The 21,584-nt window shown below is 39.4% G+C and overlaps 2 protein-coding genes and 2 long non-coding RNA genes across 5 annotated transcripts; 3 read left to right on the forward strand and 1 right to left on the reverse strand.

Annotated features, from left to right (window-relative positions):
* Window positions 1–520: 520 nt before the first annotated feature.
* Window positions 521–2,667, reverse strand: uba52 (ubiquitin A-52 residue ribosomal protein fusion product 1). The gene is made up of 5 exons (XM_067513136.1): window positions 2,539–2,667; window positions 2,000–2,111; window positions 1,570–1,656; window positions 1,141–1,243; window positions 521–674 (listed from the first exon to the last, which is right to left on the reverse strand). Exons 2-5 carry the CDS (start codon window positions 2,100–2,102, stop codon window positions 581–583), a joined length of 387 nt encoding a protein of 128 aa, XP_067369237.1. The 5' UTR covers window positions 2,103–2,111; window positions 2,539–2,667; the 3' UTR covers window positions 521–580.
* A 1,548-nt stretch (window positions 2,668–4,215) lies between these two features.
* Window positions 4,216–6,495, forward strand: LOC137131924 (uncharacterized). Its single transcript, XR_010915054.1, has 3 exons — window positions 4,216–5,218; window positions 5,477–5,583; window positions 6,404–6,495. It is a non-coding gene; the product is annotated as an uncharacterized lncRNA (long non-coding RNA).
* A 96-nt stretch (window positions 6,496–6,591) lies between these two features.
* LOC137131923 (uncharacterized) lies at window positions 6,592–8,300 on the forward strand. Its single transcript, XR_010915053.1, has 5 exons — window positions 6,592–6,851; window positions 7,136–7,263; window positions 7,473–7,662; window positions 7,742–7,827; window positions 7,985–8,300. It is a non-coding gene; the product is annotated as an uncharacterized lncRNA (long non-coding RNA).
* A 1,748-nt stretch (window positions 8,301–10,048) lies between these two features.
* On the forward strand, window positions 10,049–20,587 carry arrdc2 (arrestin domain containing 2). 2 transcript variants are annotated; one of them, XM_067513452.1, is made up of 8 exons: window positions 10,049–10,150; window positions 10,771–11,025; window positions 17,406–17,623; window positions 17,742–17,844; window positions 17,946–18,202; window positions 18,313–18,475; window positions 18,824–18,984; window positions 19,185–20,587. In XM_067513452.1, the coding sequence occupies exons 2-8, from the start codon at window positions 10,776–10,778 to the stop codon at window positions 19,236–19,238; spliced, it is 1,206 nt and encodes a 401-aa protein (XP_067369553.1). In that variant the 5' UTR covers window positions 10,049–10,150; window positions 10,771–10,775; the 3' UTR covers window positions 19,239–20,587. The 2 variants fall into 2 exon arrangements, with proteins under 2 accessions (XP_067369553.1, XP_067369552.1); XM_067513451.1 differs by lacking the exons at window positions 10,049–10,150; window positions 10,771–11,025 and adding an exon at window positions 15,467–15,886.
* The last annotated feature ends 997 nt before the right edge of the window (window positions 20,588–21,584 follow it).

The raw sequence follows: 21,584 nt of genomic DNA on the forward strand, positions 1-21,584 counted from the left end.
AGTTTTAGTTGATTGCTGTGTTCCTTTTAGCTGCGCTCAAAGAAAATGGTTTAGAGTGGAGGTGGCATGGGAAGCTGCACAATTCAAACACTTAAAATCAATCTTTTAATACAGACCTGTTAGTTCAGAGTGGCACAAGCAGAACGTAAGAACGCCAAACTGAAAATTAAGTATCACTACCAATAAACACCGCTGTCATTCACGTTTTGGAGAGTACCTACTGTTTGCTTTAACAAGATCCAGTTCCAGGAAGCATTTATCAAATGATCAGGCAACTCTAAGCCCACGCCTAAAGACGTCTCTGACTTGCACCACTCACTTACCTCCTCATGACAATCTTACATATTCATTTGAAAGTATTTTTGCACCATATTTAATGTACCAGCTTCATCATGTTTATCAATTCAAACCATTTTGCACAGCCCTTTGACAAGATATGTATCCAAATTAGATCTGAAATTCTCCATTTCTTTCTGTCTTCTACAAGTGCCACTGAATGATACAAGTTAGACCAGAACCATCATTTTCTGACATTTATTTTAACACAACATGGCATAGAGAGCCTCTTTAGCCGAAATGTCTACTTCAGCTTCTTCTTAGGGCGAAGGTTGTTGGTGTGTCCACACTTCTTCTTGCGGCAGTTGACAGCACGGGGGTGCAGACGAGCATAGCACCTGGAACACAAGGGAAGGGGTCAATTCAAACATAAAAATACTAGTTTTATTTTGGGAAATAAATCAGAACATATCTTTCAGTACATCTGAAAAACTTGGTGATAAGGCAAGAAACTACTGTTTTTGCCTTATCTAAATAAAATAATGCGACAATCTCTGTCCAAGGCAATGGCTAAAATTATGAAAACATGATTGCAACATCAGCCATTTCAGCCAATGCGGTAACAATTATTAGTTTGACATTTCAGCTTACATTTACACAAATTTAACACAACCTTGCAATAAAATAATCATCTTGTATCATCTCCACAAATTTTACCTTTAGAAAAACAGGAACCAAATTTTAAAGCTGACCAAAGATCACTGTCTGCAGTGCTATTTTAGTCTAAACTCAGAACAACCATTGCACTATACATGGAAAATAAAGCTAAAACAGACATCCGCTGACAGTCAGGACTGAACTTACTTGCGGCAGATCATCTTGTCGCAGTTGTATTTCTGGGCAAGCTGTCTGAGTGAAGGCTCAATGATGCCACCACGCAGACGCAGAACCAGATGCAGAGTGGATTCTGGTGGGAAGTTAAGACATCTTGAGGTGAATCTCAAGCTCAATAACATCCACATTTAGACAATCTCCATCTTACAGACCCATAATCTTATAGTTGAGATCTTTCCTTTGAGAAACAATTGCATGCACCACATTTACACTTAACACAAAATACTGTTATACATTTATGGAATGTAGCATACCATTTGAATATACTATAGGTGTATAATGAGCACAGTAGAAAAGCAGATCACATTTTTCAGATTTGTAGGATAATAGTCTTGTCTAAGATTTTCCATAGCAATAGACCCATTCATCACACAGGCCAATTTTTAAAAATGGGGTTACCTTTCTGGATGTTGTAGTCGGACAGAGTGCGTCCATCCTCCAACTGTTTGCCAGCGAAGATCAGACGCTGCTGATCAGGAGGAATTCCTACAGACAGAAATTGTATATATACACACATTAACAAAAACGTTACAATCAGAAAACTTACTTGCCTACAAATCTTTGTATCAAAGTTTCATGAAAGTAAAATCACTTGAATGATAATCTGAGGTTATTGTAGCTAGTGTACTTATTTACCATTATTCAAAAATACCTTCCACACTTTAACTTACGTTGACAGGTCTATTTGACCTGTCTGTTAAGTCACTCTTCGTAAATAAAAATCCAGACTCGGAGGTAAACAGTGCTTACAACCACGTTTAAGGGAAATGTATTCGACGGAAAAGTTGGCAGCCACCATAAACCTTTCATATTTAACGCAACGCCTCACCTTCCTTGTCCTGGATCTTAGCCTTGACATTTTCAATAGTGTCGCTGGGCTCAACCTCAAGGGTTATGGTCTTCCCCGTCAACGTCTTCACGAAGATCTGCATGTTTGCAGGCTGAGGGCAAGAGAAAGCTGACGTTAGCTTAAGACGTTAGCTAGCTTCCTCGCCTTTCTCACGGTTAATGACAGGTCTTTTATTTTCAACATAGTAGAGACCGATCACAACAGATACATTCCAAATTAAGTAGTACCGTAGCAAATACTGTGTATTACTAAACGACTGAACAGGCCGTAAAAGGTTGTTCAGCATGTTGGTTACTTAAGTTGCTAGCTAATGTTAGCAGCAGCGGGGCCTCGCCACATGCCATGAGTTAGCATCAACTTCAGCCAAAAACCGATTTTCTCACTTTGGAATAGGCCAACAATACTTAAATACACCATCTCTTATGTTATAAACAACAAAGTTGGGTTTCAGTTACATGTAACATGTCAAAATTTTGTACAAAACCCACAACTATATATCGGATAAAATGTGCACCCACCCGGCCGCTAGCTGAGCCTCAACGAAAAGAGAGCGGAAGAGGCTGACGCTTAAAATACGTAACTTCCTCCCGTTGGATTCCTTGCCAATAAAATGTTCTTTGCTCGGCAAGTATCTTCTTGGAAAGACCATTAAAAACGGTAAACTTACTGCTCGGAAATATCCAAATATTACAATTTACACTTCAAATAGTTTCATTTCTTAGCTGTGTGATTGAAGTAGCACTTTGCTAAACTTATGTGCAATTTTGAGACACTTGTACTTTAGTTGATTGTTTCAATCTTCTTCAATATTCTACATCATCTTTTGACATTTTATAGTGAAATATGGTACTTTTACCTCCCTTCATTTATTTTTCAACAATTTTCATTAGTTACTTTACAGAATGTGATACTACTACTACTACTAATAATAATAATGATGATGATGATGATAATTAAAACAATACAAAAGTTATCATGTTTTATGATAGGATACATATTAAATATTTCTGATATAGGCAATTCTGTATAATGTATAGTTCTATATTTTAATGCAAATAAATGTGCACATTTATTTAATTTACTAAATAATAACTAATTAATATAAAATAAAAGAATTTACCACATTTTAGGATGCAGAACTGTAACATTTCCACACTGTAGTAATAAAATGTTTACTTCAGGAACAGCTTTGTGTCGGCTACTTATTCCACTATTGCCTTGGATTTCAAAAATAAACCAAGGAAGGGGGACAGCTAGTAATAATATTCACTTTGAAAGTGAAAAAATTGACAGTCCATTAAACTAAATGTAATTATGTGGGTGTGGTTGATGATGTGGAGGCCAAGTAAAAGGTTTCATTTTAAGCATGTAATAGATGATGTGTGTAGTAGGAGGGACACAGTATCTCTCTGGGCTATTGAAATGAAGTTTGAATGACACCTGCTGTTGTAATGAAAGAAGTGTTATTGAGCCACACTGAACATGCAACATAGAGTAGAACAACTCATAATATCTGAAGTTGTACACATTTAGCATGTAATTAAGTTAATTAAATGGCAAAACATTTTTTGCATTAAATTCCATGCATGTATTTTTTCATTCATATATCCTGGCCACTATAATTGCACTGTGAACAAAAGAACAAAACGAAAAAGAACAAAACTATTTAAACATGTTAAAAATAGAAAGCATGTTTAGTATACATGTATTTAATAGCTTCTTATAAGTTGGGGTAATTATTGGTGGTGTTGAGCGACAACACAAGCAAGGTTGGATAGAAGAAAAGCTGCTGATACAATATTACATTCTCATCTAATGCTGAAGCATTCTCAGTAATGATATCCAAATCTTTATTATTATTATTATTATTATTATTATTATTATTATTATTGTGACAATACTTATATACACAGTCTATGATGTTATAACCAACAAAGTTCAGTTACATGTAACGTGTCAAACATTTGTACAAAAAAAACAACTATATACCAGATAGCTTGTAAGCTTATAAAGCTTATAAAGGACATTATTGCTTTTATAGGGCTTTTTAATATTGTTTATACTTTCTAAGATTTTTTTACTTTAAAAAAATCGATGACATCATCAATATTTTTAATAATACCGGTTGAGCCACTGCCACCCCCTACATTGACATCATCAATGACATCACATAAATCCTTGTAAGTTTCCGGTCTTTGAGGTTATTAGGGTAACTAGCTTTGAAGTTAGCCTATGTATATAAGGAAGCACCATTTCCTTTCAGCTATTTCAGCAAAAACAGTTCAGTTTTTTTAAGCTTTGCTTAGAAAATCCTTTCAGTCGTGAGGCATTCACAGTGCATTTTCTTTGAGGAAATCATTTTTCTAGTTACTGTCTGATAACCAGACGAAATGATACTGTTATTATTAGACTTATTACCTATGAGGTAGCAGTTGTTTTCTTGCGGCAGAAAAAAGCATTATAAATAAACAGTTTTGTGAGGCCATTCATTGCATTTGGCCTGGTAATAGGACACCATGGCCTGCATTTGTTTCTCTATTGGAGCAGCAACAGTATCATCTTCGTGTTCCACAGCACAGAGGTTTCCATGGAGATGCATTGTAGCATTTTTTCACCGGCTTCAGAAGAAGACAGCCGGCCTAACAAGGACTTACAGTAACATAAGAGGGAGACTAGTTATATTTAACATGACAGCAGTGGTAAAAACATTGACTCCAGCTAGACCTGTAAAGTCTTTCCTGTCTACAAACATCCCATTTTTGGACAGAAACAATCAAGATGCCTTTTCAACCCATTTCCAGGACGATTTTAAGCCTTTATCTATCAAGAAGGCAAGACCTTTTTGTCCATCCACCCCAGCCCAAGTGATAAACAAGGACTTGAGGTACAAAAAGGAGCACCTGACAGAGACAATGGAGTCCTACCACCTTCACCCACTGCCAAAGATAACCCGCACGCCAAGATGGAGCTTGCTGTACACAAACTTCAAGATGCAAACAGATCCTAGTGAGGCTACTTTTCTCACCACCCAGTCTCAGAATTTCTGCCCCAAGGCTTTCCAGCCCCCTTCTACTCTCATGCGACCACCACAGTCCATCAAGATCCAGCAGGTGGAAAAGCTTCCAGAAAGCACCACTAAAGCCACCTTCACTCCACACGTTGGCTATCCTATTGCAAAAGCCAAAGCTAAACATCCAGGTTAGTAACATCATCTTCAATTTTATTAGATTTTTTTTTACCCAGTTTAGATTTTGTAATAAGATGTAAGCCACAATTGAATATTTATCAAATCTGCTCAGATATGAGCTCTTCAGAAATGAGTAAACATTAACTATCATATTTAATTTAATATTAAGTTTAACATTGAACGAATAACAATGAAATAATTTGTGTGAGGGTTCATCTCTGAATCAGAATAATGAAATTGAATTAAACATCTGCTTGTTTATGTAATAGAGAGCTTTCCTACAATAAAAGGAGACAAGCAGCATTGCAGCTTTGTCTCCCATTACAACAGCACCTTCCAGGGAGCCCAGGGCAAAGCTGGTGAATCTGTGGATAAGGTAACAGAGCAGCAGCTTTTGGTTATCATGAGCCAAAACATACAATGCTACTGTATATGGCTGGAATTAAAACCTGCAGACTTTAATGGAAACAAGTTAAGGGAGTCCTTACTTCCTAGTTAGGGAAGTCGTGATAAAAATATAAAATAGAAATGGTATTTCTAAGTTTTGAGTTGGCAATCAATTTATGAGCCATAAGTCAAAGGTTATTATAAATCAAAATAAATAAATAATAATTGAAAATAAAGTCAGTAATACTGACATACACAATACCGACTGTTTAACTCACTTTCAACTTAGTAAGTTAAAATTTTGACTTTTTATTTCATAAATTCAACTATTTATATCATACATACTACTGTGTAGACTAGACAGAACAAGTTTACCATGTGCAATGGACCATATTAAAATAAGCTGCATATACAAAATGCTGTAGAAATATAATTGTTACTCCATTACAGGTATAACTATAACCTAAAGTATGTTTACAACAATGCAATGTTTTGACATGTTAGGACACTGCTAATGATAAAATATTTCCATTAACTTTTTAGCTGATACATTTTATCTGACTAAAGAGTATCTGAATTTAAAGTCACACTTGATGTTACCTTGGTGTGTAAGCTAAACTTCTCTATGCTACAGTGTGTGCACGCTAAAGGAAAACACACTCTGACGTGGTGTACCAGCATGGTCAGCTTTAAGTAGACTAAAGTGTGACAAGAGTGTCAACCACATTTTTTATTTATTATGAAACAGATGTTATTGGCTTATGACCATGACTATGACAGCATTTTGTTTTTCTGATGTCTTTCTCCAGCACTGCTCCTCAGTGGTTATGGGCGATCCGGTGAAGATTGTAGATAAAGAGACAAACTACACCACGTCATTCGGCCAACCCATTGTTTGCAGGTGTGCAGATTTTCTGCTTCACTGGAAAAATGCCCAATACAAAACTCAGTTTATATCATATACAAGATGTTAAACAGGAAAGGAAACAACGTGGGGCATTGACCTGTCCTTTTGGGCGTTTTGGATCTGCCTTGTTGTTATATTCATACAGACATTTTCCATGTGCTCTAGGATATTACATTTTAGATCTAAATTCTTATTCTCTGAAGGGTCACATTTCAATAAACAAATAAATCATCTATGGTTTAGATACAAGCCACCAAGGGTGAAAAAGCGTTTGAAGCTCAGCCTTCGAAATTTCACCAAGGATTCGTGGGCATCCACTTCCAGAGAAGCATTTTGTCATCACAAGTTAGGTGAGTACTTCTCGCACTGATTACTAGAGCTTCAGATCTAATGGAAGACATTAAAAATACATTTTGTGATATCAAAATGCAGCAGCTTTGAGTCTTAAAATGCCAGAATGTGTCTAAATGCAAAAAGTAGAAATGTATCATCATTACTTAAAATATCCTTTATCATTACTAATATTCATGGCAAAACTACATTGATCAGCTACAACACTAACACCACCTATTAGTGTTGAAGTTGTGGATGACAGAGGTTACCAAGGGAAACAAGTAAATGCTGTGATTGGCAGGTACATTAGATCCAGTGGTGCTACCAAAGCAGGACCAAAACGTCAGTTCCTTACCCAAGTGGGACACTGATGTGAAGCACAACAGAGAGTTGATGTCAAACACCACCAACAGAATCTCCTTCTCTGAGGTGAAATAACACTACTACTACTACTACAACTTCATTGCTGCTGTTTTTGTTATTAATGTTATTTTTACTGACTATATCATTAGTATATAATATAAAAATGAATAAGTAGCATTTTAGGTGCTAGGGGCTTTAGTTGCTTTTAGGTGTAGATGGCTTAGTTAAAAGGTTTGTATTGTATCTGATCAAGCCGATAACATTTCTGTCTAAAGCTTAACCACGCAGATCATCCAGTGCATGTGTCTGGGGCTACTCTAATCACCAAAAGCAATGTACAGTTCAGCTCACCCCATCTGTCAAGTCTGTACTACACATCCACAGCCCAAGAACACTACAACAAAAAGGATAGGGAACAAGTCAGCCCAGCCACCCAGCTGCCAAGCAACATACTGAGTGGACCAGGTGATGCGTTGCTCCAATGTGTGTGTATTTAAATGGATATACGTATGGATATAATAAATGCGTTTGATTTGTTTGGCAGAACATGGGCTATGGGTAAGCTCCAACATGGCTGAATTCCTCCCTGTGAAGAACTGCAGAAACACACCTTATCCGTCACACCAGGAGGTAAGAGAGAAAAATGTCCACTCTATTGTGACATTAGCGGCAGAAATGGTAATAACTGCAGTTAAAGAAGTAACAAATATGTTATTAGAAATAGTAATATTTGATCTATTGTTGTTGACCTATTATCAATGGTTATTTGTCTCTTTCAACTAAATAGAGCAACATCAAGTTTCCACTTGCTGGACAGCACTTCAGCACCACCCACAAAGAACATTACAAGGCCAGACCTCTGATGCATCCTGGCTCGACTGATTTTGTCATGAAGTAATGGAGAATCACAACATTGTCAGTGGCTCTTATGTTTCAGCTTCTGCTAAATATTAAAATCAAATTAACAATTAGGAACAGCTTTACTAAACATTTTAGAGATATGTTCCAGTGTGGAATAGATTCCACACATTTGATATGAAGCAGAGACTCACAACTTTTAAAAATGGGCTCCTAGTTGTTGTACATACAGTAAACAAAACAAAACAGACAAACAAACAAACAAATATATATATATATATATATATATATATATATATAAAAAATTGAGTATGTTGTGCTCCAAAGTCAGTTGATCTAGATTTCATATTCAAGTCGATTATTCGATTTGAACTCCTGGAGAGAAATGGTTCCTACATTTTTAACAACTGTTACAAAACAAGAATTTTAAATTATTTCAAATGATCACTGCATCTAATGAAAACCACTCAGGCACATCATCGCTCAGTGTTGTTTTTACAGTGAGCTGCATAATAAAGCTAACAAACATAATCTTCCTGAGGTGATTAATAAATCAACTTTTACCCAGAACAGTACAGGGGCCATCAGAGTGTGAAATGTTGAACCTGTGTGCAAGTGCAGCTTTAGCAGTTAGGTAGCTTAAACATAAACCTTCCTGCCTGTGATATTTAGGACAGGGAGGGACACAGCTTCAACATGACTGTTCTACTTCCAGCCAGCTGACACTGTCAGTGCTAAATGACAAAGAAGACGTTTAGTGGCTGGCTCAGAAAGAATCTCATCCCCTCCTTCAAGCATGACTGACCAGAAAATTGTGTAAAAACAACCTATGTTGTAGCAATAACACAGCCCTGACCCTGAGATGCAGGCTCTGCTGATAAGAAGTTGGCAGGCAAGCAGATGTAAATAAACTGAATTTGGAGTTCATCAACCTGGCAAAGCCGCAGCAGTTCAGGTGTGGACTGGAATGTTAGCTGGCTAACAAGTCCACTTTCATTCATTCAGGTCCAAGGGCTAGAATTGCAAGACTGTTAAATACTAAATAAAATACGAGGATAATCTTGACAACAGCTTGTTTGACTTTGCTTTTTTGCTGTGCCAAGAGAGATGGCAAATAACACTTTCAGCCTTAGATTTTCTTATATAAAATTGCACAAATATTTTATGCAAGTATTAGTGCCTTTGGTAATCATTAGGCTACAGTAATGAGTGAGCATGCCCTGGCCAAGGGCAAACTTGTGAATCAAACTGACCTTTGCTAATTTGAATCTTGTTGACATTTGACCACAACACATCAGGATTATTCAGCAGAGATGTTCCACAAAAAACAGTGTCATGGATGTGGAAATAAATTTTACATAGCTTAGATGTTTGAAACAAACAGCTATTTTCCTTCTTGGGTACATGCAGATGCACAGACACTGTCAAAAAATAAATACATTGAAATATACTTTTAAAAGCACTGAGCATGCAGTTTTTTCCGGAACGATGAGCCCCTCCCAGTCCTCGCCCCTCATCTGAGACTCAGAGTCTCCCCCCCCCCCCCCCCCTTTAAAAAAATAAACAAAAAACGAGCCTAATTCTGACCTGCTACCAATTTATTTCAGTTGTGAGATGTTTTTTTCACCAGATGTTTTGTTTTTTTAGCTCTGCACAGCTTTTCCAGTCTTTCATTGCCCCCATTCCAATGTTTTGAGGCGTGTGTCTTTAATCAGTTATAAATGTATTTTCATTCGCGATGTAGTCTTTGAACTATTTACAACCAAACATAAAGGCTTTGCATTGTCATTTTGCTGCATGCAATGTGCGCCAACGTTTTGGTAAATGGGGTTTGCAGGACAACCTCAGGGTCACCGGGTCTGAGCCACATGAATGTGAAACGAACTTTGCGAGGACTGTGAGCTAGTCTTCGTCGTCTTCCCCCCCCCCTCTGTTAAAGTGGGCGGGCGTGACTCCCATGTGTTCTTTGTCATTGGCGTAAAACATGCTGCTGTGTCGACGTGTGTCAGGACCACTGCCACCGTTTATAACGGACAGACTCCCACCGAGATCGGGTTTTCCTCGGCTTTGTGACGACCACTACCGTGTCCATCCGGTGAGTCAGACATTGTATTTATAAAACATAGTCCGGTTGTCAGTGTTGATTGGCCGAGTCCCGCTGCATGCAGATTGTAAATGTTTATTTACATGCAGAACTGTGCAGGACTCATGTCAGCAATATGTTATGTTGTGTAGCCATATGTTTGACTTGGCAGCTGTTAGTTGGTGTTATTTGACCTTAAATGTGTGTGCGTGTTGATATCAGTTTCAATTGATTTTTGTCAAGGAGAAAAACTAAAAGACCTATATGGTATTTGACGTATCTAAAACTTGTTTAGACAATATCAGTTTCAATAAGTAGACAGTATCTACTGTAGGGCCAGCCATAACATGTCAGGGACCCAGCAGAGCCACCCCACCCTAAAACACAATTCCTACAAGAAAAACAGCAAAGACTGCCAATAGGTTTGATGCACTCTATACTTCGAGGTAAATTAATTTAAAGTAAAAGTTGACATGTTTAAATTTGTTTGTACAGGACCCTTAATTAATTTGTGCCTCTGGCTATTTTACAACCGCTGAAACCAGTTCTACAATCACAGAGAGCTTACCACGCAATTCAGTCTTTGCAAAAGTGTTTTCTTACGCTCTATTTTTTTCTGAATCCACATTTAGGTACAATGTTGAGTTCCATAAAGTCCTTTAAGCTGGAGCTGGACGGTCCAGCTGATGCAGCGTTCACAGGAGGGGAGATGGTCTCTGGTCAGGTGGTCTTAGAACTCTCCAGGGACACCAAAGTACATTCCATGAAGGTGCAGGGAAGAGGGGTGGCCATGGCACACTGGCTGGAGAACCGTGGCATGAACTCCATCTACAATGACTACACCTCAAAGATCACCTACTTTAGGAAGAGACAGCATCTGATTCGAGGTCAGTGGTGACAGCTGCAGATGGTGTTGTTCCCCCTGCGTGGTTAATATTCAGATTATATTGTGTTTAGTCATCAGACTGGCTGGAATAACACCTGGGTAAGGGATCACTGCAACCTATGCAGTTTGCTTCTTGCAAGCAACTGTATAGCTGTTCGACATAGCTTTTTTAGAAATTGCATATTGTAACATTAATGTAATATTACAATAATCTAAATTCTGTGCTCTGTCATTTAAATATAGTTAGAAAAACAAGTGTTGTTAGTCCAAAGGTGACTGGAAATAAACATGCCTGCATGATAAGATATAATCCATAGTTTGTTGCTTTGCTGTGATGTATATTGTAACTATATTTTAGCATGCACTGCAGCTGGTAGAAGAAAAGGTTTTTGCTGTGTTCTGAATGATGAGGTGTAAAACTGCTGATCGGTGCTGTCAACATGCCTGCTGGTAGCCACTGTGTCTTGTAGTTACGGCAGTTTGCAAAATGAAGCCACCTGGGCCAAATGTGTTGCATGGAAACCTGGAAGAGAAGTAGACAGTAGCTCAACCAGATACATCTGCCACATCACACAATCTTGACGATGAACACAAATCCATTAGTACTGTGTCCAAATAAACACAACACTACTTCACTTTGGGGCATGTGGGACGTAATGTGGGAGACACCATGTAGCTTACAAACAGGGGAAAAGAGAATATGAGCCAAGGCAGCGGAGTGTCAGCGGTGGTTAATGCTTCATTAGATCTGTAAACAGCACATTTGGTTTACCTTTCCAATCTGATCGGAAAGGTAACTATGAACACACATCAGATTCAGACTCTCGGATAAAAGCAGACTTGTTGTTGCTCTGCCATTACTTTATTCTGCTTTTCTTTACAAGGTTTTACATTCTCAGTTTTTAAGAAGTGTAAGAAAGGTGATATTTCTACTATGTGTTATTATCGAGGTCATAGTGGGTAGTGGAGCCATACTGGAGCCCATTATAAGAAGAGGTGTTTGGGCCACCCAATTTCAAGAGAAGGAATTTCAAGAGAAGTAGAATTTATGACAAAGCTGATTAATTGGACGGCATTGGATTGTACAGGTGTACCTAACAAAGTGTAAAAAAGCAACACGTCACGCATTTACTGAGGCTGCACCTAACATGTTTCAATCAGTTATTGTCGACAAGTTTATCTGAGTTAATTATTCAGTTTCCAATAAATTTAAAATGTGATTTGACTTTTTTCCATTGTCCAACAAGCAAAAGCTACCTTGCCCTGTATTTAGCATTTTCAAACCGCTAACTTGATATCAAATGCACATCTGTAAGCACAAATGTGAAACCTGTGGTCACTGGTAAGAAAACTGTCTCTTCAAATAATATATACATATATTCTATATATAATAACATATAGAAAGATGATATTCGACATCTACCTAGTGAATTACCATATACTATATTAAAGATGCTTATTAATGAGCAGCATTGCTTAAATGGATCATCTGCATCATTGTGGTGTTGTCATTCTGCAATAGCTGAAAACAAACATTTGATAACTGTTTATTTCATTTATTAATAATAACATTTATTATATCCCAATTTATATCAACTTCGTGAAAATGAAACATTATTCCATGTCATCCCCCCGTAAAAGTAAAAAAGCGATTAATGGGTAATGTAAATAAAATTGATTTGACTAGACTTTTTATTACCTTATCTCAATGATACAGTTTTCAAACTGTTTCCTCTTTCAGCAGCTTGATCCAAGATAATACTTGTTTACTTAATCCAGCTAGGCAAGATAGCGACAAATTATAACACCTAAAAAATAAAAACAAATGGCAAAGAAAAATGGGCAGCACAGTGGTGGAGTGGTTAGCCCTGCCACCTCACAGCTGGAAGGACCCTAGTTCAACCTGCCTGCAGGCTGTTGTCTTTCTGTCTTCCTCCCACAGTCCAATCACATGCATGTTAGGTTAAGTGACTCTGGGCTTGGCTTCAGCCCCCCCATGACCCTTAACAGGATAAGTGGTTAAAGATAATGGATGGATTGTTACGGTTCTCATGGATGGTGGTTAGAAAGTTTCAGCATTATTTCTAAATTATCAACCCTCAAATAGAAAAGATCTGCCAAAATTATTTAGATGAACTTTACTTTCAGTTTTGTTTTCTTGACTTAAAATGACTTCTATCAGTAAGCTAAGCTGCAGTAAATGCACAGGAGATTGGTATAACATTGTAGGTAGACCAGTCAGAAACTCAGTGCTAATTGTTTTAGCAAAATTCAAAACTTCAAATTTTTCCACAAATAGTACAATAAATAGGAACATATATTTTGACCTAAATGTGCACATATGAGCCAGTGTCAAAGGGTTAAATATAAATGTTGAGCAATGGAAACAAGGATGTTGTGATAGGTTAAATTTAACTGGTACTGCAACAGCAGGTAATGAGGAGAAGGTGAAAGACAGTGGAGAAAGGAAGTAAGGAGGAAGGGTGGGGTGGAGGGGGAGGCTGTTTTAAAAAATGCAGCCCATGTTGCCACGGCGACAAGAAAAACAACACATGGCTCCCTGTCTTCACCCTCCTCCACTCTGCAGCCAACTGCTGCTCTCCATTCAGTTAACAATGTTGTTTCATATAGTTTCATTTTCAGTTTATTTATCTTTTGGCATTTGTGAATGATTATATTTCTCTTGAAAGGCACTAATGTACTGTATCTTGGTAATTGGTGTTCTTTCAGTGGAGAGTTTGTTATGTTTTAGGAGCTTTAAAAAAGCTGCTGAGAAATGATACTTTCTCAAGCACCACTTTTTTCTGAAGTATGTAGAGCTTCTATGTTAACATTTGTTTTGCAGCATTGTGTACTTAACAGCTCCCTGGGTAAACAAAGGGAAACTCGCAAGAATAAATATGTTTACTGTAGACTGCAGCAGGGGTAAATGTGTTTTCAGCCATGATTAGGGTGATCATACTGAGTCATCTGCACGGTGGGAGCATTTATCAGGCTCATCGTTCGGTGCAGAGCCACATGAACTTAATCTTATCAGGACCCAGGGAGCACTGGCAGAGCTTGCTGCTCCTTATCGCCAGCAGGTGGCATGCTGGGCTTGAGTTTTATCCCAGATAGGGGCTTGTGGTCAGGTAGTTAGGACTTTGGACTTATATTTTGTCCACAAATTGAATAATTACACCTAATGTTTAAAATCTCCATGTACTTTCTAACATAACAGTAAGGTGTAGGTTGTCTAATAACAGTGAGAGGAGGAGGAGACCATTTATTTATCATTATTCTCAGATTTACACACATCTACAGTACAGGACAGCCTGTAAAAGCATCCCGGCTGTCCAGCAGCTGTGCACACTGCCTCCAGTTAGCCAGCTGGTGGCACCGGGGAGCTAACTCCTCATCCAAGGGAACAAAAGAGTAAACAACTTTGTTTTTCTCAGACCAGACTTGATTCTTGTCTGAAGGCTTTTGAATTGAATGAAGAGAGTCACACACGATTGCCTTGTTTATTGACTCCAAAGCACAAGGGTAGATCAGTTCTGCTCACAACCGTCTTTGTTTGCAGATTTTGGAGATGAATTTCGTTTAAAAAAAAGAATGAATGAATGAACGCTATGATTCAGAAGCTTTTCTTTTTTGCTGAGCTGTGTAGTTTTCCGGTGTTACTTTATGCCATCTTTAAAGGACTGTGGCTGTTTTCCTAAGGTTGCTTTACATGTGTGCGCTGTCCCAGGCTATGTAACAGTATGTTCGTAGCTACATGGAAAAAAGTGGAGTAAACACTTTTGGTACGGAGTGGAGCTATTTTCCTCTGTGCAGGCAGGATCTTCAAGGCATGCTCAGTAGGTCTGTTTTCTTCGAAGAACCTGTAACCATCAATCATCACCAGGCCCTGTTTCCCCCTGAGCTCTCCCCACACCCAGACTGCATGTTTATTATGCTGCTTTCATACTCGGTTTGTAAACTTGAGCTCTGTTAACATACCCGCACGCAGCCAAGTTTAAGATGGGAATGAGAAAGAGACACATTCTGATGCAGCTATTGTAAATATATTCCCCAAGAATGGGGAGAATAATTTTAAGGATTTACAGGTCTTATAGGAATGTGACTCATCTGCGTATAACGACGTAAATGACTAGTTTATAGGATTCTCACATCAGTCCTCCACATGTGTATTTTAAAGTGGGTGCTGCAGTGTTTGTTTTAATAGATAATTTCACACTTACGGTCTTCACACAGGAACTTACAATTTAGTGACCCTGTTGAACTACGAGTCAAACGCAAACGTATGTTTTACAAACACGCAAAACTGAAACGTCGGTGGCGAGAAGGAGGACCTGAAGGTGGCTTCGCCCTGCCTTCTACCCTCTCCTGAGGCCTTACATAATAAATTCTGAAAACACGCCCACTTTAGCTGCCTGCAAATAGGGCCTCTGTCCGACTCAGCCCTTCAGTTTGAGCTTTAAATAAGTGAACAAAAGACTGCTGCAACTTGAATTTTCACTTCAGGACACACAGACACTCTGTGCAACAAGAATACAGGAAGCGTCCGGCTTTGGTTTTCTGAGGACTTTTGCACGATCTGCAGAAAATGATTTTCGACAAGGTGAAAAAGTTTGACATCGTCTTTGACTCTCCGGAGGTGGACTGTCCTCCGGTGTTCAGCAGCGGGGACGTGGTCTCCGGGCGAGTGGTTATGGAGATGTCCGGGGAGACCAAGGTGGACTCCCTGAAGCTCCACGCTGAAGGTTTCGCTAAAGTGCACTGGACCGAGTCTCGGTCCGCCGGCTCCAGCACCGCGTACACCCAGAACTACAGCGACGAGGTGGAGTACCTGAACCGGAGAGAGGTGCTGCTCCAAGCAGGTCAGTCCGCTTTGCAGGCTCGGTGACTGCAGGGTCCAGTCTGTCTGTAAAGTTGTGAAACTGTCAACTTGTGGTGGATGAAATCTGGGTTTCATGGACCGAGCGCATGAAAACATTGTGAGTGTCTTATTGTCAGGGAACACTGAGCTTGTTGTTTACGTGCAGCCTGGAAGTGATGTTGTTTTCATGGTTCAGTTTAAACGGACGATGAAATCAATCGTGTTTTAAATGTAGGGACACAAGCTGATTTGTTTATGTAATTGGTCTGTCACTTATGTAGCATTTGAAACATTTTGTCCGAAGTCCCAACATGACTTTAACGAGCTTTTTGTGTCCTTGCTTTGTACTTCCTTGAATAACTAAATCCAGATCCAAAGAAACGCGTAAAACCCTCGAGTCTTGCTCCTGTCTTTCTATAACAAAAGCATTTTTGGGAGGCCTTTTGGTTATGTCTTCTGTCTTATGTGGCGTTTTATTGTAGGGGTGCAACTCAATATAGGAAACAAAGTCTTGCTGTTCAGGGAGAGAGAAAAACATGCTGCAGCTGCTGTCATTGCAGCCTTTTCTCATTGTGAAAACATCTGTTGAAGAAGAAACCGTATAGGAGTCTGACTTTGTCCTCGTACAAAGAAAATCCTGGCTTGTTTTTCTCCTCAGCGACTGTGAGTGCTTCGGGTTTCTGTCTCCATTCATTGTGCACAGAGCTGTTTGGGTTTAAAGAGCAGACAGGAAATAGACAACCCTGGCTTTGTAGGTTTTACGTAGTGTTCCTGCAGAGTTTAGTTTCTCTGATACTATTGGTCTTCTACAAAAGCCTGCGTGCAACTAGTAATCTGAATATGTAGTGTTTGAAGCTTTATGTAGAGACGTGCATGGAAAAAAAAAACACGCTCATAACAACCCACTTGGCCTATTAAGAGAGCTTGGCATTGACGGAATTATTACCTAAATCAAACCGGAGCTTCCAGCTAACAAATCACACAGTCAGTTAAAGGCAAACACGTGTTCTTGGACCTGTGGAGCAAGAGAGCAAAAACAAATGAATAAAATAAATTAATAAATAAATACAGAGCAGTTGAGACATGCTATGTAATACAGCTGGAGGAAAACATGTTCTTGGTCAGCACAATGGAACAGGAACCGCCCCTCCGAGAAAGCACAGAAGCCATGTGATTGTAGATAAAGAGAGATTTCTATTTCAGCTGCTTAAAATAGCTCTTAATAATCAAAAATTCAACTTTTTTTTATTAGTTTACAATGGCTGCACAGCAACAAGTTTTGTTTCCATTTCAAATATTTCTTTAGAAAAATTATTTGCAGTTGGTCTTTTTTTTTGTATAACTTTATTTTGTTGTGCTGAATTTCTTCATCACTATATGCTTTGATTCTATATGTTAAACTCTCACCAAGATGAAGAGACTCTACCCTCTACTCACTGTGCACATAGAAATGAGTGCAAACAACCAGTTAGTAAAATCTAAGTTAAACATGTTTTTCCTTTTGCTCTTCTGCCTTTTAGATAATGGTGAAATGACCATCCTTCCAGCTGGCAAACATGAATTTCCATTCAGCTTCCAGCTTCCAGAGGAGACGCTGGTCACCTCTTTCGAGGGAAAGCACGGCAGCATCCGTTACTGGGTTAAAGTTAAGCTACACAGGCCATGGGCTACAGTCAGAAAGATTAAGAAGGAGTTTACAGTCATCGAGCCCATTGACATTAACACTCCAGCTTTGCTGGTGAGCATCTCTGCTCTCACTTTTTTTACTTTTTAAATTTTGTATTTTTTTAACAACATTTCATGGTCTTCTGGTGGTTCTGAGACACTTGCTGACTAATTATTTTTATCGCTCTTAGGCACCACAGGCTGGAACGAAGGATAAAATGGCACGGACATGGTACCGCAACTTTGGACAAGTGTCTGTAACTGCGAAGATTGACCGCAAGGGCTACACGCCAGGTAAGGCTCTACCACCACCAACAACACTTTCTATAAATGCATCCTCTGTTGGCCTCATTAGAAGTTTCTGCAATATATTAACATGCTCTCTGTTTCTGCAGGTGAGGTGATACCAGTTTTTGCAGAGTTCGACAACTCTACCTCCAGGTCAATTGTTCCCAAAGCCTACATCACTCAGACACAGACATTCATTGCCCGTGGCACCATGAAACAGAAGCGCGCGGTGGTGGCCACCCTGTGTGGTGACACTGTCTCTCCCAGATGCCGGGAGACTTGGCACGGCCGAGCCATCAAGATCCAACCTGTGGGCCCCTCCATCCTGCAGTGCCGCATCATCAAAGTGGAGTACATGCTCAAGGTCAGTTGGGGGCTTGATTTTTGTTTGCATTCGAAATATTTATTCCCATTTCCTCGTTGCTGGAGGACTTTGGGAGTCCACTAACAGTTCTCTACTTTTCCTCCATACAGGTTTGTGTTGATGTTCCTGGGACATCTAAGCTGTGTCTGGAGCTGCCGCTCGTCATAGGCACCATCCCCCTTCATCCCTTTGGCAGCCGGACCTCCAGCGTCAGCAGCCAGTACAGCGTCAACCTGGAGTGGCTGCGTATGGCCATCCCCGAGCAGCCTGAGCGTAAGTATCCTTAAAAAAATGCAGTGATTACCAGAGGAGTGTATGTCATACAAGGGCAGACATGCCAGTACTTTTTTCAGCGTGTATACAATTATGGATAGTTTAGAGTTTTTTTTTTTTTTTTTTCACATTTTTCAGCATTTAGTGCTCCGTCTAACCTGATAAACACGACACTGAGACAGTGAGACTTATTGTGTATGCTACTTTATTATCTCCAGCCAATGTTTGCACTCTTGACACACACCTTCAGGCTTCTCAACTGTAGTGTTGAGTTGGCAGCGTAGTGTCTGGACATGTGCTGCTGTGTTCAGTCAAACCAGTTGACTAACCCGTCTTCTTTCCCTACAGCTCCTCCAGATTACAACTCAGTGGTCACACAGGAGGAGGCTGAGCAGCTCAACAACATGGTGGTCCCACAACCCACTGAAGACCTCAGTGGGATTTTTGAACACCCTCTTTTGGCTTTTGTTCAAGAGTTTCGCTTCCGGCCTCCGCCGGTGTACAGTGAGGTGAGTCGTCAAATACTGCGGACAATGTCAACCTACAGTAGTTGGCACAAATTAAGTGTTATAAAGGGTTTTGTGTGGTTTTGATGCATTGTAACAGTATGTGCATGAAAATAATTGGTGGCTGTATCATAGCTTTGGAAAGGATTTACTTATCTGCTAACTTACATGTGTTTTTTTTTTTTTTTTTGTTTTGCCCACAGATTGACCCAAACCCTCAGCCTTTCAACATGAGACCTCGCTGCATGACATGTTGAACCATTTGCCCTGCCTGAGCGTCAAGCAACTTAAATTAATGTACAAATCAAGAGATTTGTCTTCTCCTGGATTACTTCTCTCTGATAAATGGCCCTTGTCCGACCAAGTGTTGTGGAAGGGATCTAGAGCGCCACAGAGAGGTCAGGAGAGGAAAAGGAGCTCACAGGAACTGGGTGTCGGTAGAGGAACTGCCACTTCTAGTCCATAGAGTAAATTGGACACTTTTCTGTTCTGTTGAGAGAGGAGCAACTTCTCTACATCAGTTCCTGTCCTCCCTGGGTGATTCTTCTCACATCGAAATGGGCTGTGAATACCTCCCAATCAACGATTCCCTCACATGAAGAGATTTTTGAGATATATTAAAGGGGGAATAACGTGATATTTGCCAGGTGAAGAGTAGGAGTTGTACCTTATTTTATTTTTTAAAAAAAGCGCTTTTGATAAGGTGACCTGTTTAGAAGCACATTTTTGTCATCTTTGAGTGGCGTAATGAAAGAAGTGCACTTATCGTCTTCAGCTTCCAACTCTTCTTTACCTGGCAACTCAGTAGACTTTAACAACCTACATTGCAATGCATTGTGTGAGTCGATGGCAGTGTACCTGAGATGATTTCTGCTGTTAGGCACACAAAGTATCTGAAGGTGTGATGGTGGAGCAGAAAACTCAAATGAACAGATGTAGAAGAGTTTTATGCATGCAGGTAACAATGTGTAAAAGGGAAAAATACATATGCCTTAATAATCTGCAGTTAAAGATTGCATGAGAGTTTCAGGGAGCCGTTCTCTCAGTTGAATGTATTCTGAAAGAGGTTAGAACAAAAACGGTTGTTTTTCTTTTTATGTGGATGAATTCCAGAAGAAGTGTTGCAAGGCATAAGCCACTGAAGTGTCCTATAGCTGTGGTTGTTGATTTTTAGCAAAACGATTGAGATGTTGAAAAAGAAGAGCGAACAGTTTGTGTATAAGCTACACTAGGCTCATAGGATAGCTCCCTCAGATGCTAAACAAAAGGAGGAGGAGACCCTGAGCCACGTGGTGCGAAGCGTTTGATAGGAACCAGGCGTCTCGGTGCCGTGTTGACACAGAAAATGCTGCTCAGCGTTCAAGTCGAGCCTTAAGCTGGAGATGCCACTGAAATGTATGGACAAAGGACATTCCAAAAACTGAACCCAGGATTATGTTTTCTGCTCAACTTCCAAAAAACTGTTAGGAGTATGAAAGAAATCCTTCAGGTCAGCAGTGCGACTTGTGTAGCACGCACTGAATAACCGAATGTATTTTTATACAAACAGCAATTGTTGATTCACAATTTTTATTGTTTTTTTTTCTAATAAAAAAGATTAAATGGATGTTTGTCTCCAGTGTTTCCTTCAAACCTTGAGAGATATGCAAGCTCAACACTACAAGGAGGGCCTCTGTTTATCATGTTACGTGCTAGTGGATTGGTACATGATGTTAAACAGTGAGCCAAACTATACGACTGCCAAGGGCAGGGTTCACTGGAGGAACAAGCTACACTCAGTGGATCAAAACAACAATTACAGACTGAAGTTGGGCCTGTGACAGCTCAAATATTGAAGACAAGGGCCATTCAGTTCTACTGTGGGCCTCTGCTGCTCCTTTTATTTATATATAAAAAAAAAAAGTAAGTTATATTATTATATTAAAGTAAGTTATTGCTTCAATGCACCACCAAATTATCTGTTGTGCAGAGGCTACCTGATATATGGATCCCATTTACTGTTGTATACTTTGTTTACATGAATATTCAACAAGGACCGGGGTTTTTTTTTTTCGTAAATACCCAGGAACAAACAAGCAGCTTGGTGAATTATACAAAGTGTTACATAAAGTACAGTGTTAAATTAAAGGAAATTCTCTTGGGTTTATTCACCAAACCACCTCAACGTGGGAGGACAGAGATGTTCAGCACAGTGCTGAGGAACTGTTTCAGTGAGAAGCTTTATTATATAATACTTTAAAAGAACATGTTGAAGTCAGGCTGTGCCATAAATGTTGTTTAAAAAAATGTGTTTTGCTGACACCCAGTTGGTGGTATTTTGTTGATACAACTGTCTTTTCATAGATCTTTAGATGCTGTGGTGCTCCAACTACATTGCTGACCCACATTTTGTCTGCTGGCCTCAGACACAGTGAGGGAACAGAGTCTGATCTCAGCTTTCAGCTGTTAGACATGAACACTCAGCACATATTGAGCCAAATGTTGGTAGGAATCAGATCTTTGTGGTTTGTTTCAGACACCACAGCAAGGAGGAAACCAGAATCTCACTTTTAAAATGTTACGTCTGGACAACAAGTAGAAACCAAGTGAAAGTTAGCTCTGTG

The sequence above is a fragment of the Channa argus genome, chromosome 8 (assembly GCF_033026475.1).
Source record: "Channa argus isolate prfri chromosome 8, Channa argus male v1.0, whole genome shotgun sequence".
In the NCBI taxonomy this organism is placed as follows: Eukaryota; Metazoa; Chordata; class Actinopteri; order Anabantiformes; family Channidae; genus Channa; species Channa argus.